We start from the raw sequence: 15,423 nt of genomic DNA, 5'->3' as shown, positions 1-15,423 counted from the left end.
GACTTCCTAACGGTCGACAAGCTGGACCAATGAGAAGAGGAGGAGCGGAGTGAACCGGCTGAATAGCTGATTTCCATCCCGATGACCAAGAATCTTGAACAGATCGTCTGGGTCGGATCGCAGCTGTCCGACCCAGAGCGACGGTAGCTGATAGAGCTGTTGAAAGCCAACACCGATATATTCGCTTGATCGGCAGCAGATATGTCCGGCATACCTCTGGAGATAATGACTCACCGACTCAACATCGCTCTTGGCATGAAGCCGGTGAGACAGAAGAAACGGACTTTCACCTCCAAAAGGCAGAAGGCCATCGACGAGGAAGTGGATAAGCTACTCGAGGTGGGCTTCATCAGAGAAACCACATATCCCGACTGGCTCGCAAATATCGTCATGGTGAAGAAAGCCAACGAAAAGTGGAGGATCTGTATCGACTACACCGACTTGAATCGAACCTGCTCGAAGGATAGCTTCCCCCTGTCGAAGATCGACCAACTGGTGGATGCGACGTCCGGTTATCGACTGCTCAGCTTCATGGATGCCTTCGCCGGATATAACCAAATCTGGATGGCGCCTGAGGATGAAGAGCATACGGCCTTCGTGACCGCCAAGGGCTTTTACTGCTACAGGGTGATGCTCTTCGATCTGAAGAATGTCGGAGTCACCTACCAACGCCTCGTCAATAAGATCTTCAAAGATCAAATCGGGCGCAACATGGAGGTGTACGTGGACAACATACTGGTGAAGAGTGCGCAAGCTTCGGATCACGTCCAGGACTTGGAAAAAACCTTTCACGCTCTTCGATGACATCAGATGAAGCTAAATCCGACTAAATGCGCCTTCGGGGTAGCTTCGGAGAAGTTCCTCGGGTTCCTCATTTTCCAGCACGGAATCGAGGCCAACCCTGAGAAGATAAAGGCGATCATCGATATGCGGCATCTAAATACTAAAAAAGAGGTGCAGCAGCTTAATGGAAGGATCATCGCACTCAGCCGATTCATCTCTCAGTCGGCTGAGAGATGTCTCCCATTCTTCAAAATTCTGAGACAGACGAAGGACTTCTCGTGGTCGGATGAGTGCCAACAAGCCTTCGAAGATCTGAAGAAGTACCTGACTTCTCCGCCCCTGCTTGTGAAGCCAGAGGTCGGAGAAATATTGTATCTTTATCGGACTACCGCCCCAGAGGCGGTTAGTTCGGTACTCATCCGGGAGAACGAGAGTCGAACCCACCAGCCCATATACTATACCAGCAAAGTGCTCCATGAGGTCGAAACTCGGTACTCAAGGGCGGAGAAGATGATATTTGCCCTGGTCGTATCCGTGCAGCGACTCCGTCCGTATTTTCAGGCACACGCCATCGTGGTTCTCACCGACCAGCCCCTAAGGGCGATCCTCCATCGCCCCGACACATCAGGACAACTGGCAAAGTGGGCGGTGAGGCTAAGTGAGTTTGACATCCAGTACCGACCGCGATCCGCTTTGAAAGCCCAAGTCCTGACCGACTTTATTGCGGAATGCTCGACAGCCGACCAAACATCGGAAGACGGAGGCTCCAAAGAAGCTGCGACTTCTAAATTTGACCCCAGGTCAACCTGGGTGTTACACATAGAGGGAGGCTAAGTGAGTTTGACATCCAGTACCGACCGCGATCCACTTTGAAAGCTCAAGTCTTGACCGACTTTGTTACAGAATGCTCGACAGCCGACCAAACATCGAAAGATGGAGGCTCCAAAGAAGCTATGACTTCTAAATTTGACCCCGGGTCAACCTGGGTGTTACACATAGATGGAGCTTCCAATGCCCAAGGGAGTGGGATCGAATTTCTGCTCACCAACTCGAAGGGAGGGTTACCGAGTACGCCCTTCGATTCAACTTCAAAGCTTCTAATAATCAAGCCGAGTATGAAGTGCTCCTCGCCGGTTTGAGGGTGGTGAAGGAGCTCGGGATCGACAGCCTTAGAGTCTTCTTCGACTCTCAGCTGATTGTGGGGCAAGTCAAAGGCGAATTCGAAGAGCAGGATCTGACCATGGTGAAATATTTTCAGAAGGTGAGAGATCTCATGGCACACCTTAAGTATTTTGAGATCTCCCACATTCTCAGGTCGGAGAATGCTCGGGCTGATGTACTCTCCAGACTTGCAACATCTGCCTACGGCACTTTGGATCTGACACTTGTGGAGAGTCTCGAGCAACCGAGCATCGACAGGGCTGAGGAGGTACTACAACTGACGATCGAGCCAAGCTGAATGGACCCGATCATTCAGTATCTGACTGATGGAACCAGCCCCGAAAACCCCACGGAAGCCAGACGACTCCGGTGGATGGCCTCCCAATATGTAATGATGGACAGACGACTCTATAAAAGGTCGTTCTCCCTTCCTTTGCTACGGTGCCTAGGACCGACGGATGTGGACTAAGCACTCAGAGAGGTGCATGAAGGGATCTGCGGGAGTCGCCTGGGGGGCAAATCCTTGGCCTACAAAGTCCTACGGCAAGGTTACTACTGGCCCATTATGAAGAAAGATGCGGCTGACCTGGTTCAGAGGTGCGAGCCATGTCAGAAGTATGCTAACTTACAACATCGGTCTACCAACCAACTGACTGCCATTGTCACCCCATGGCCCTTCGCCCAATGGGGGATCGACATACTCGGCCCTTTCCCTCCGACGTTTGACCAGAGAAAATTTATAGTTGTCGCCATCAACTATTTCACCAAATGGGTGGAGGCCGAACCTCTGGCGCAAATTACCGAGTGCAAGATAGAAGGCTTCGTCCAGAAATCCATCATCTTTAGGTTCGGACTGTCGCACACCATCATCACCGACAACGGGCGATAGTTCGACAATAATGATTTCAGAGAGTTTTGTGCGAGATTTCATATCACACACAAGCTGACCTCAGTCGGCCATCCCCAGTCCAACGAGAAAGTCGAAGTGACCAACCGGACCATTCTGCATGGGTTGAAGACCCGACTGAACGAAGCCAAAGGCTTCTGGGTCGAAGAGTTGCACTCGATCCTGTGGGCATATCGAACGACACCCCGGATCCCGACCGAAGAATCTCCTTTCAACCTGGCCTATGGGACGGAGGCAATGATCCTAATGGAGATCGGGCTACCATCGACTAGAGTTGAGCAATACTGTGAACCGGACAACTCCGAGCGTCGGAAGCTGACTTGGACCTCCTGCCCGAGCTTCGACGCGAGGCTCAACTCCGCATGGCTTTCTACCAACAAAGAGTGGCCCGATACTACAACACTAAAGTTAGGCCAAAATCTTTCAGACCCGGAGACCTGATTTTGAGGAAAGCAGAAATCTCGAAGCCTCAGGATCAAGCAAAACTGTCCCCAAACTGGAAAGGATCCTACAAAATTGCAGACACCTGCAGGCCGGGCGCCTATCGACTTGAAACCTTGAAAGGGATGGCCATTCCCCAGACTTGGAATGCTGACAACCTGAAATTGTATTATCAATGAATTCTGTATGCCCTTCTTGCTCGAAATACAATACAATTTCAAAACTCTGGAGTCTATAAAGTTTGGCTCTCCATCGAAGGTCGGCTCTTGCCAGGAATACGAGCCTCGACATCCTGACTTGATCCCAATGCCTCATTGGGAATCTATGAATCCACGACTCGATCATCGAATCTACGACTCGATCGTCGAATCTATAACTCGATCGTCGAATCTACAGCTCTACACCAAATTTACGGCTCTACGATGAATCTACGACTCGATCGCCAAATCTACGGCTCTACGCCGAATTTACGGCTCTACGCCGAATTTACGGCTCTACGACAAATCTACAACTCGACCGTCGAATCAACGGCCTTCGCCTCTAAGGGCAAAAGGCTTCGACTATTACGGCTGGGTAGCTTGCCCAATTAGCTTTGACTAAGAAGGGCAAAACGCCAGGACAACCACAGTCGCGTTCGTGACATGCCGACTTGGTCACGATCGGTTGAAAGATATTCGGCTTGCCATCGTTTATCATACGCCATGATGTACCCGCCCAACCAAGGTCTGGGCAACGGGTATTCGACTTGCGACGAACTGACTGGTCATGACCGGTCGAAGGATATTCGGCTTGCCACCGTTTATCATATGTCCCGACGTGCACGCCCGACCAAGGGCCGGACAATGGATATTCAACTTATCATCGTTATCCTATCTGAGTACGTTGGACACCACTTGACTACCAGACTCTATGGAATGATCATGCCGATGAGCTACATTCGATGGTTAGTCGATGCTTGGCCTAACGGACACACCCGACCAAGGTTCGGGTAGCGGACGCTCGACCTACAATCGGTGCGGCACTCGACCATCGGGATGCCAGCCTGCGATCGGGGCTCGCACTGACTTTGGCACGGCACACGCTACTAACCACTTTGATCGGCTACACTACACCCTACCGAACGTTCTAACGACGTGTGTCGGAGTTACGACCTATACACTCGGGGATGGCTCGGCAAAAAAGCACTTCAAACCGCATGCAAGAAAGTGTGAAAAGTCTTTGATTTTTGTTAAGTTGAAATAACTTACAAAATTGGGATGAAGCCTGATTACAAACATCAAAGACAAAATAGAAACAAAAAATACAAAGATAACGGAGCAGACACTCTGACTATTCGTCGGAGTTGACTTCTTGCACCGGATAGAGTTCGGGAGCAATCGGCGTGCCCGCTCGGGTCGGGGAGGGATCGGGGGTTGGAGCCGCCTCACCTTCGGCAACTTGTCCCGTCGGCAGTCGGTCGGCCTCCTCCTATGCAGCTTGATCCTCCGCCCCTGAAGGGACGATGCCGCTCAGGTCGAGCTCCGGGTGCAGACTTCGGATCGCATCCCGGGCGTTCTCGTAGCCCACCCGATAGGAGGCGAAGCCGCTCTCCAGGAGCTCCTCCCGGTACTCGTCCGAGCCATGAAAGTCCTCCACTGCCCGACTCAGTGCCTCCTTGGCCGACTCCGCCTCCGCCTTCGCTATGTCGGCGTCGGCTTGGACGGAGGACAAGTTCTTCTTAGCCTTAGAAAGGTTTTTCAGGCTAACGCGAAGCTGTTCATGCTCGGCCTCAAGCTCCCTGACGCAGCCGTCCCGCTCGCACTGCAGTCGGTGGATGGAGCGGGTCTTGCGCCGAACTTGCTCACGAGCCGACTGAAGCTCGGCCTCCGAGATGGCTAGGCTGTTGGTAAGTCAGGAGATCTCCTCCTCGAGCCTAGCCTCACGGTCGACCAACTACTTCAGCTGATCGACCAACGTCACCTTCTCAGCTTCGACGGTCTCGACCCTATTCTTCCAGGCCGTCCGGAGATCGTCAAACCTCTGATACCCGACCTCCAGTTCGAACATATTGTAGATCAGCTACAAGTAACAGGTCGGTTGTCAGAAATTGAACTGATAGAAAACAATAATGAAGATGAAAGAGGAAGAAGAGAAGCTCACCTGGATCATAGTCGGGTAAAAGGAAGAAAGCATGTCGGTCACCTGCCGACTCTTCATGATCTCCCGATCGGCCGGGAGGATTGTTGCCTGACACAACATCCTGGCCAAATTATGGTTGGCCAGGGCCGACGCTCCTTCGGGCAGCTGAACGTCGGACGATGCGGTGTGGCCCGCCGACCTGGTGTCATCACCCAGCGCCATCAAAGCCTTCCTCCGTTCGGCCGCCCAGGCCTGAAAGTCAGAAAGAGACAGGAAGCTCGAGCTCGACTGGTTCCCTCCTGAGGCCGCGACGGCCGCCGCCGCAGGTCGTTCGAGCTCACGTGCTTCGACCCGAACCTCTTCTGTGGGTGGGAGAGCTGACAATCCTTCGGCTGCCCCCTCAGCCGCCCCTTCCTCGGACGGTGCTTCGGGTGGCACCGCTGGCACCGACAGTGCGATAATCGACTCATAGCCCGATGCACGTTCGGTGTCGAGCCGCACTGCCACCGTCGCAATGTCGGTCGGGGATGCTATCTGAGGCCTTTTGGGAGGCCGCGAGGGTCTGGCCCCGAGCGCCGACCTCTTCCTCACCGCATGTTGCCGAATGTCGGCATCTGTCAGCCTCACCCTCGACGGCATGCCTGCAATTTCAACAAAGGATCAGCACAAGTCCAAAGACGGATAAAGAAGATAAAAATGATCGACCGACCAAACAGTACCTAAATGGGGAACCGAACTCAGGCCGGCATCGTACAGAGCTTGCTCGGTGACGAGCTTCCTCTGCTTCGGTACCGACACATCCTTTAGTCGGTGAAAATCCTTTCGGTCTCCAACCTCCACCCGACTGTTTTCATTCGGCTGAGTCCGAGGGTCGCCCCAGTGGGAAGGGAACCCCCAAGGTAGCGAGGAGGAAGCAAAAAAAAATTGGTTCTTCCATCCGTGGATCGACGATGGAAGATCGGTGATGAACGAAAGACCCTTTCGGGGACTAAGAACCACCACCCTCGGACTTTCGGGTGGGGTCGGAGGATGAAAAATGCCCGAAAAAGAGAGATACGAGGATAGATCGACAAAAGCCGACACAGCAAGGCAAAGCTGATTATCAGCCAGACTGAGTTCGGTGCCAGTTGCGCCGGACAAAGCCCGTAGTAATCCAAGACATTCCGGACGAACTCCAGAATCGAGAAACGAAGACCTGCCTGAAGGTCCTTGACATAGAAGGCCATCTGGCCTGGAGGCGGATTGTTGACCCGACCCTCAGCCCCAGGGGCGAAGATCGAACTGCTCCGGGATACTGTACTGCTCCCTGAGCCGTTCGATGTTTGCCCCTGAAAATGAAGAAACCTCCACCTCCGGGGTCGATCGGGGGTCATCAGTCGGGTTTCCTGACTGACTCCCTCGAGGAGAGGTTCTAGCCATAACGCTAGTCCCAGAAAGGAGAACAAAAAGAAAATGGCAGAGGAGAAAGGGCGCAAGAACACAAGGATAGGTAAAACTTCAAGAAGAGCTTTCGAGGGGAGAGCACGAAGACAACTACCTGGAACTGGGGGACAACTTGACAGAACCTCAGTGCTAGAAAAAGATTTGCAGTAGAAAGTAAAGTTTTGGATGCAAGTGGCCGCATATATATAGGGTCCTTCGACGGTCGAGATGAAAGCGCGCCGAACGAAGGTTTCCTAGATGTCGACACGTTGCAGCGTCCGGGCCCTTCCTCGGTTCGATGGTTCGACGCACCTACCTCCAGATCAAGCCACGTCGCCTCCATCCATGTGAACGGTCCCGGCCTAATAGCACACTGACACGTGGCAGAAAAACTATGTCTCGAAATTCACTAACCGACGGCGGTTCATATTCCCAAGGAGACGGCGGTTCATATTCCCAAGGGGACGGTGGCTTGCGTTCTCAATGGGATGCCTGACATTGGATTGTTTGCTGGTACGATCGTCAGAGTCGGAGCATGACGTGATGGATAACCACTCCTTTCGCCCGAAGCCGTCGTCCACGTGGAAACACTGGCCAACACGACATCCGACTCAGGAGTGGGGGGGCAACTGTTGGGATATACCGACTGACCCCTCTCCGCCGACTTACCCTTAGACCTGTCCGACCGACGCCCGACTCTACCGACCGACGACTCTGTCAACCGACGACTCCGACGATGGATGCCGACAATGGCTACCGAAAGTATCCGACCGAAGGTATGTCGGTCGAACTGGCCCATACCATTTCCGACCGGCCAAGCGACCGAGCCCAAATTACCGACTCACTGTCGGGGGTGGCAGCCGACGTTCGACTTTCGCAAGGCACCAGACCAACCGACGGAGTCTCCGGGTCATCACCCGACGTCCAGGCAGCCGAACATCGATGTATAGTCGGCTAACCTACCTAAACACCGTACGACCGCTATGGGCAGTTGTCCTGTCAAGGACATGCGGCATGACCGTCCTGGGGCATTGTCCTGCCAAGGACACAGATTGATCCCAGTGACTTAACAGCCCACGGTGATTTGACAGTCCTCGACGATTTGACAACTCCTCAGTTGTCTGCACTATTAATGATGGGATCATACCGTATTCCACTATAAAAACGGGGTTAGGCAACAGTATTAGAGGAGGGCTAAGTCCTAAGTTTGGAGAAGGGCCCTTAAGCTCTTGAGCTCTCTCTTTCTCTCTCTCTCTCGCTGAGTCCTTGATTTTTCACTGTTGCCTAATCTCCTCTCTGACTTGACCATCGGAGGGTCTCTGCCGGAGGCATCTCCGATCTGTGAGGACTCTTTCTTGCAGATACGCGACATCGACGATCGGACGATGGGGGAATTGGCCGCAATAATTTTAATAATAAAAAAAAAATTATTTCTCTCATGCCCATTATTATGTCTTACCTTTATCATTTTTATTAAATTTATACTTCTTTTGGTCTTTTCCGTGCTTTAAATTGTAAATGTTATTTTTACTTATGCCATAAATTTTTTCCACTAATGCTGTGGCTGCCTCTCCTTCCCTCCTCTTTGCGTACTTGACTCTCTTATTTTACTTCTCTTTTCTTTCTTATTCTTAATATAGAGCATTACTGTTAAGATATTATTCTTCCATTTTTGTAAATTAGTACAGTTATGCAAACATTTTTTTCTCATTCTGTATTTCTATCCAGATTTATCTAATTTTTGATCATATAACTCAAAAAATGTAAGAAGAGAGAAAGATGAGCACCAATTAAGTAATTAATTAAGAGAGACATCAATACTGTTAATACACTCATGCTAATTAAGTAGTCATATCAAGAGTACATGAACCTCTAACTAACAAATCAATGCATGGGTATGACATCATTGAAAAAGTCAGAAAAACTCTAAGCAGCCATGAGTCGCAATGGTTAGATCTTTATCATTCACATCATAAACCATCTAGTATTGAAGAAATTATTGCATGCATTACTTACATGGTCATGTTAGTGTATGACACCAATCATCAAGATTTATGAGTATAAGCTCAATTCATCATATATTTGTTTCAATGATTATCTATCATAATACACTACAGCTATTGGTGGTGTACACCAATCATACAATAATTCTAGTAACAGGTGAAGCATGTGAAGGTTACCAATCTAGTCATGATATAGAGTGTTTTGAGAAATTTTGGGTTAGAACTGCTCTACCATGTGTACCTCCCTGTCTCCCTTGCTACCAACTTCTTCAATACCGTCTTCACCCTTTGCAAGCCCTTTGATGACCTCTTCTACGATATCCGTGCTAGCAACATCTTCATCTCCAACATCTTCTTCTCTTGGATCACCTCCCTCGCCACATATCATGGCATCCCCCACCTTATCTTCTAAGTCATTCACCTCTCCAATCCCCCTCCCCTCTCTTATCATTTTGTTCTCGCTGGATCCAACAGTTGTGGCGTAGATCACCACATTGGACGACGAAGATGTCCTATGGTGACACTATCTTGTCCATCCCTCCTCTTAGTCTAATATAAATGAGATAGAGAATCTTATCAATACTGGCTCCACCATGGTCCTCCACCCCCCCTACCCTCATGCACCTATGTTCTTATCTCCTCCCATTTTATCCCTTTCAATCTCTCTCCTTTCTATCTCTTTTGCTCCACTTTATTCTATTTCTTTTAATAATTTTTTTTTTTGATCTTTATGTCTAGAACAATCATGAAATTTGGCATTGTGTAAAGAAAAAAATAAAATTAAAAAAAAAATTAAAAAATTTGATCAAAGATTAGAAATATGGAAGAAGAGGCCATGTATATAAGAATGCCTCGTCCGTTGTGCCAAGTATAAGTAGAGAGTATAGGGCTCATGGATTTTACTTCAAATTTTTCTTACATTGACGATTTTTTTCTTTGGACCGATTATATGCCCTAGTTGAATTAATTCAAAAAAAAAATGATCGATCTGGTTTAATTAATAATTTTTTTCATAGTTGGATGCATGATATTATTAAATAAAAAAAAATTACAAAATCACCGCATGTGTCTCGTTCTGTTTCCCTCTTCCGAGGGCCGAGAGGAGATTTGTCCAAAAGGAATGCAATTATCAGGGTAACCAAGTCAACATGCTTCTCATCAATGGGGCCGCGCGTGCGTATCCGATCAACGAGAAGGGTGCACGTGTCTTCCTGCAAGATTTGGTCGGTACGACAGAAAACCTTCACCCATCGGTTGACCAAAGAACTACTAACACGAATCTTGATGTCAAAGTTTATCCCCCACGATTTCGTTTCTTTTATTCAGTATAAAATTAAAAGTGGCTGCCCATGTGGACCAAAAGCAAATAATAAACTATAACCTTTGGGATGTACCCGGAAAAAAAAAAAAAAAAAAAACAATATCCTTCCGGAGCAGCTCAACCATCCCATTGGCGTCGATTTTTTTCGGGTACCACTAAAATACCGGCACCGGAATACACTCGGTACAATATACCGTTGTCTGGCCTCTTCTTGTCTCTGTGGGGTCCGGTGACCGTCCCAAGCGCATCAATTAACCCGCTCACACCCGGACCGTCTATGTGGGGTCCGGTGACCACCGCCCCAACCGCATCAATTAAGCCGCTCACGCCCGGACCAGAACAATGACTGGTGGTTATCCTCCATTCCCACTGGTCGAGTGGTGCTTTCCCCTGACACAAACCCACTCAGTCCCCACTTTCCGGTTGTCTCCACTCTTTCTTGGGCGACTGCTGTCTCTTTTGCGGACGCTGAGCTGGGAATCCCCCGAGGAAAGCTTCAGGGCACGTTTTGCTTTTCTTTTTTTCGGGAAAAAAATGTCTTCCTGCTTCACCTACTCTTGTTAGTTGAGATATTTAGACTTTAGGCTCGCCCATTTTCCCACAAACCAGACCGCCCTGTTTTAATATTGTCCAAAAAACTCTCATATTGACCAAGTTTTTTCATGGTAGATTAAAGATGAAGAACAGCAAGAAGAAACAAAACAGAGACTGAACCAAACGAACGACAAAGAAACAACATAAATATGACAACATCGAATTAACTAACCTCTTGCATTTGCTAGAGAGGAGGGTTTATCATCTCCACAGTATAATTGAGTCCAAGTTCAACTACACAGTAGGGCCCATGCCCATTTCATTCCATTAGCTTGTTCTTCTTTATTTTCTTTTTTCTTTTTGAGAAAGACCTTCTGCAATTATTCCATTTATGCAAAACTACTCCTGACTCCCTGCCCCATCTACTTTCTAAATTACATGAATTAAGTGTTTTGCACGCTTACGAACTAGTCCAAAATAAAAATTACACTTAGAGATGCAAATCTTAGTAATGAAACAATATATCGTCAGACTCCAACCACTCAGCCGGCATCACTTGACGCTTCTTTTTTTACCCTTTCCTTTTTTTTTTTTTCCTATATACCAAGCATCACCCAGCTTCACCTACTCTTCTTCCGACATGTATGTAATAATAGGCTTAATCTATATTTTCCACCAACCCCTCCGAACGGGAACTTCTTGGGTGGACTTGGTCGCTGTGCACATTCCAAGTTCATCGCTTTGACCATCACTTCGCGGGTGGCATCTTGTAACCATGGCCAGTTACCTCACCACCTACTCCTTTTAACAGTGGCCACAACTTTTTGCTGGTAGCTAGGATTATAAATCAGCCGCGCGTACCCGTGAGTGCCTCTCATCCGCCTCTGCTCACCAACCCCACCAACTCTATCTTCTCGTCTTCTCACACTCCGTCTCCTTCACTCATCTACCCCGGCATTCCCCCTCAAACGCCCTCATAATGACCGTCGACTCTTCCACTCCCTCCGGCCACGGCCAGACCGTCTGCGTCACCGGCGCCGGTGGCTTCATCGCCTCTTGGCTCGTCAAGCTCCTCCTCGAGAAGGGCTACACCGTCAAAGGAACCGTCCGAAACCCTGGTATATATATAGATATATACAATTGTGGGAGAACTTGACACCATAATTATATCCTAATTGCCATAAGTTTCTTCTCTCCTTTTTTTTTTTTTTTTTTATGTTAATATTTGGAGTGATCTTATTTTTCTCCCCGTTGTTTTAGATGATCCGAAGAATGCGCATCTAAAAGCTCTGGAAGGGGCGAAGGAGAGGCTAATCCTCTGCAAGGCTGATCTTCTCGACTTTGACGCGCTGCGGGCTGCAATCGACGGCTGCCATGGCGTCTTCCACACCGCCTCCCCGGTGACCGACGACCCAGTACGACTTACCTACCGCTACAACCCCTTCTTTCTAAAACTGGGAAATTCCCAGTAGTAGCTGATGATGGTTCGACTATGTATATGTATTGGTTTTGGATGACTAAAACAAACAGTACCTAATCTAATTTCAGGAGAAAATGGTAGAGCCGGCGGTGAGGGGGACCAAGTATGTCATCAACGCCGCCGCCCATGCTGGCACCGTCCGCCGCGTGGTGTTCACCTCCTCCATCGGTGCCATGACCATGGACCCCAACCGCGGCCCCGATGTGGTCGTCGACGAGTCATGCTGGAGCGACCTCGACTACTGCAAGAACACCAAGGTGGATTACCCTCATCGGCCATTCCTTTTCGCTACTTGTATCTCAGCTGTTATCATCTCGATCGAATCGAACTGAGTTGCACTGATATATTATGGTTTCTTGTTTCCAGAATTGGTATTGTTACGGGAAGGCGGTGGCGGAGCAGGCGGCGTATGAGATGGCGAAGGAGAGGGGGGTGGACGTGGTGGTGGTGAACCCGGTGCTGGTGATGGGGCCCATGCTGCAGGCGGCGGTGAACGCGAGCACCGTGCACGTGTTGAAGTACCTGGACGGCTCCGCCAAGAAGTACGCCAACGCGGTGCAGGCGTACGTGGACGTGCGGGATGTGGCTCTGGCGCACCTGCTGGTCTACGAGGCGCCCGGGGCCGCCGGTCGCTACCTCTGCGCCGAGAGCGTCCTCCACCGCGAAGACGTCGTCCGCATCCTCGCCAAGCTCTTCCCCGGATACCCCGTCCCAACCAAGTAATTTATGTTGCCTGCCTTTTTTTACCCCTTTTTCTGATTATTTCTCTCTCTCACGTCATCAACACGCAACTGATTACGTGTGTCCGTTTAAACGATTCCAACCACAAAGGGACGCAGCACCATCCGGATGAGAAAGAGACGTGAGGGAAGAGAGCGATAAAAGCATCTCCCTTCATGATTGGACCGGTCCACCGCTGAGCTGATGGATCTGGTCCAACCAATAATTTCACCCTTCGTTGGTTGGTAGACGTCTCTTTCTTAGGCACATGTTTCTGATTTGGGTGGTGTAGCTTACCAATAAGTGTCACGTGGAGTGGGGCAAGCCTCTTCATCTTAGACGTCCTAGTCCCGCGGGATCATTTGGTGATCCCTGCAGCATAAGTCCTTCGACGTAATGCACGTTTGCACTATATATATAAATAGAAGAGTAAGACATTAAAATTTGTGCTTTACTTGCATCTTGATGCAGATATAAAAGGTTCATGAATGCTTGAATTGGCAATGACTATTTTTCTCTTTTTTTTTTTTTTTATTTTGAGAAACGTAAAATGTTATATATGCGCACCTATAAGAAATAATTTTTTTGGGTAAGGTAACCATAAGAAATAAAATATAAAGTACGAGGACACACGTACCGTGCATACCATGACTTCCTAAGAACGATTCTTATCAAGAATGACACGCATTGCATTTTTAGTGGAATACTCAAGGAGTTTTTTTAGGACCATAGCATTTATTTCGTCTAGGGGTACCATTGATCGCTATTGTATTCTTGACCACCGACTGTTCAACGTTCTAACTTTTGGTGGTTGGTTTAGTTGGGTCACCTATGACGTCTTCTTGCGCAATATTTCCCATTATTGATTTGCATAGGAGGAGCAGTTGCCAAAGATTCCTTCACCAACTTCTGTGAACACGACATGTATCTATTTGATCAAACGTCTGGTAGGCTCTGGTGCCATAGGCGCCACATATTAGATTGGGACGCATTCCAATATGTAGAAAGAGCCCCAACGTAACCCATGAGAAACATCTGCTGACTAATTGGAAACCGAAGCAACCATTGGGGGGACAAAGTGCCCATCACCTGCCTTCAAGATGGGCACTCCAAAAGACCCAAGATTAATTCTCCAAGATGAGTGCTAGCGTGACTAATACATCTTTAAAAAGAGAGAAAAAATCCTTTGAATACACATGGCGTTATTCATGTTTTCTTTATCCAGTTACGTCATACAAATTGCCCTAAACAACTCCCACGTGGAGATGAAACATGTGTTTATTAATTTGTTTGATTGATACTTTTCAACCACGCAATCATTTCGCAATCCGTAGATTGCTGCATTTATGATTCGGTAGCAATTACTCAAGATCAATTGTCTGGTGTTCCTTCTGGATTTGATGCTGTCCTCTTCAAACTCACGGATCAAAACCATGGCATTGCAGGTGCTCCGATGAGGTAAATCCTCGAAAGAAGCCATACAAGTTCTCAAACCAGCGGCTCAGGGACCTCGGCCTCCAATTCACTCCAGTGACTCAGAGCATCTACGAGACAGTAAAGTGCCTCCAGGAGAAAGGACACCTCAAGATCATCTCTTGATGCAGCCGTCAAATTCTGGCACCACCACTTCTGGCTTGCTGCATTCTGCGCTTGTTCGGTACAGAGGAGTGTAGGCACAGAAACCCCAAGAAAATCCCCAACCTACTACTGCACTGCAATATGTAAAGAATGGCATTCTCTTAGAAGCTTGTTGTTCGCTATATATCAATAGAAGGTGCATTAGTTTTTCTAAAGACCCCGCAAGAGTTCGACCAAAATGAAGATTAGATTTTTGTTTATTGATGAGCACGCGGTTGGTCCGTACTGTGATTATATATTACTGTTTCAGACGGTTTCCAGTCAAAGTATCACGGTTATCCAAAACTTTCAGAATCTTTACCGGTAGCTGGCTAGAAATCAAAGCCTTCCGGGTTCTTTGATTTTTCGGACAGCATCTGTCAAATACTGTACTGGAGACTCGTTAAAAACAAATGCATGCTATCCGACTCAACTGCGAGAAATTATTAAATGGAACAGATTTAGTAGACCAATTCAAATCCTGAGGCTATGTGTATGATGGATTCTCGCCGTCGTTGTGATCTTGAATAGTTTAAATCGGAGGGAGGGGGTCGCGGGATAATGCGGGGAGTGACTATTGGGCTAGTCCGCCAGACCTGATATATCTAATAATTTCTAACTTCTATAGCATCGTACGATCATGAAGGCCCCACATTGCCATCCAAAGCAAGGGTTTAATAAAAAAAAAAAAAAAAAAACTTAGATCATCTACACTTTCTATGTATATACAGAGCACAATGGGTGAGATTTCAGATTAAACTATCGATGTACTTCCAGGTTTTATGGTGTCCTCCATTTGCTCCCCTCTTTTGAGGGTGAGAAGGTTGGAAGTAATATCTTTTCTAAAACTTTTGCTTTACGAGAAACTAATTGAATCTAATGCTAGGGTTTTTGGGAAAAAGGATCACATGGAGAA

General features: G+C 48.2%; 1 protein-coding gene across 1 annotated transcript; it reads left to right on the top strand.

The window, feature by feature from the left end:
• The first annotated feature begins 11,555 nt into the window (after positions 1–11,555).
• LOC105060184 (cinnamoyl-CoA reductase 1) lies at positions 11,556–14,683 on the top strand. The gene is made up of 5 exons (XM_010943794.3): positions 11,556–11,808; positions 11,951–12,105; positions 12,239–12,427; positions 12,537–12,889; positions 14,336–14,683. Exons 1-5 carry the CDS (start codon positions 11,670–11,672, stop codon positions 14,487–14,489), a joined length of 990 nt encoding a protein of 329 aa, XP_010942096.1. The 5' UTR covers positions 11,556–11,669; the 3' UTR covers positions 14,490–14,683.
• The last annotated feature ends 740 nt before the right edge of the window (positions 14,684–15,423 follow it).

Source organism: Elaeis guineensis, chromosome 1 (assembly GCF_000442705.2).
Source record: "Elaeis guineensis isolate ETL-2024a chromosome 1, EG11, whole genome shotgun sequence".
NCBI classification, from domain to species: domain Eukaryota; kingdom Viridiplantae; phylum Streptophyta; class Magnoliopsida; order Arecales; family Arecaceae; genus Elaeis; species Elaeis guineensis.
This window is presented reverse-complemented; position numbering and strand designations above follow the sequence as displayed.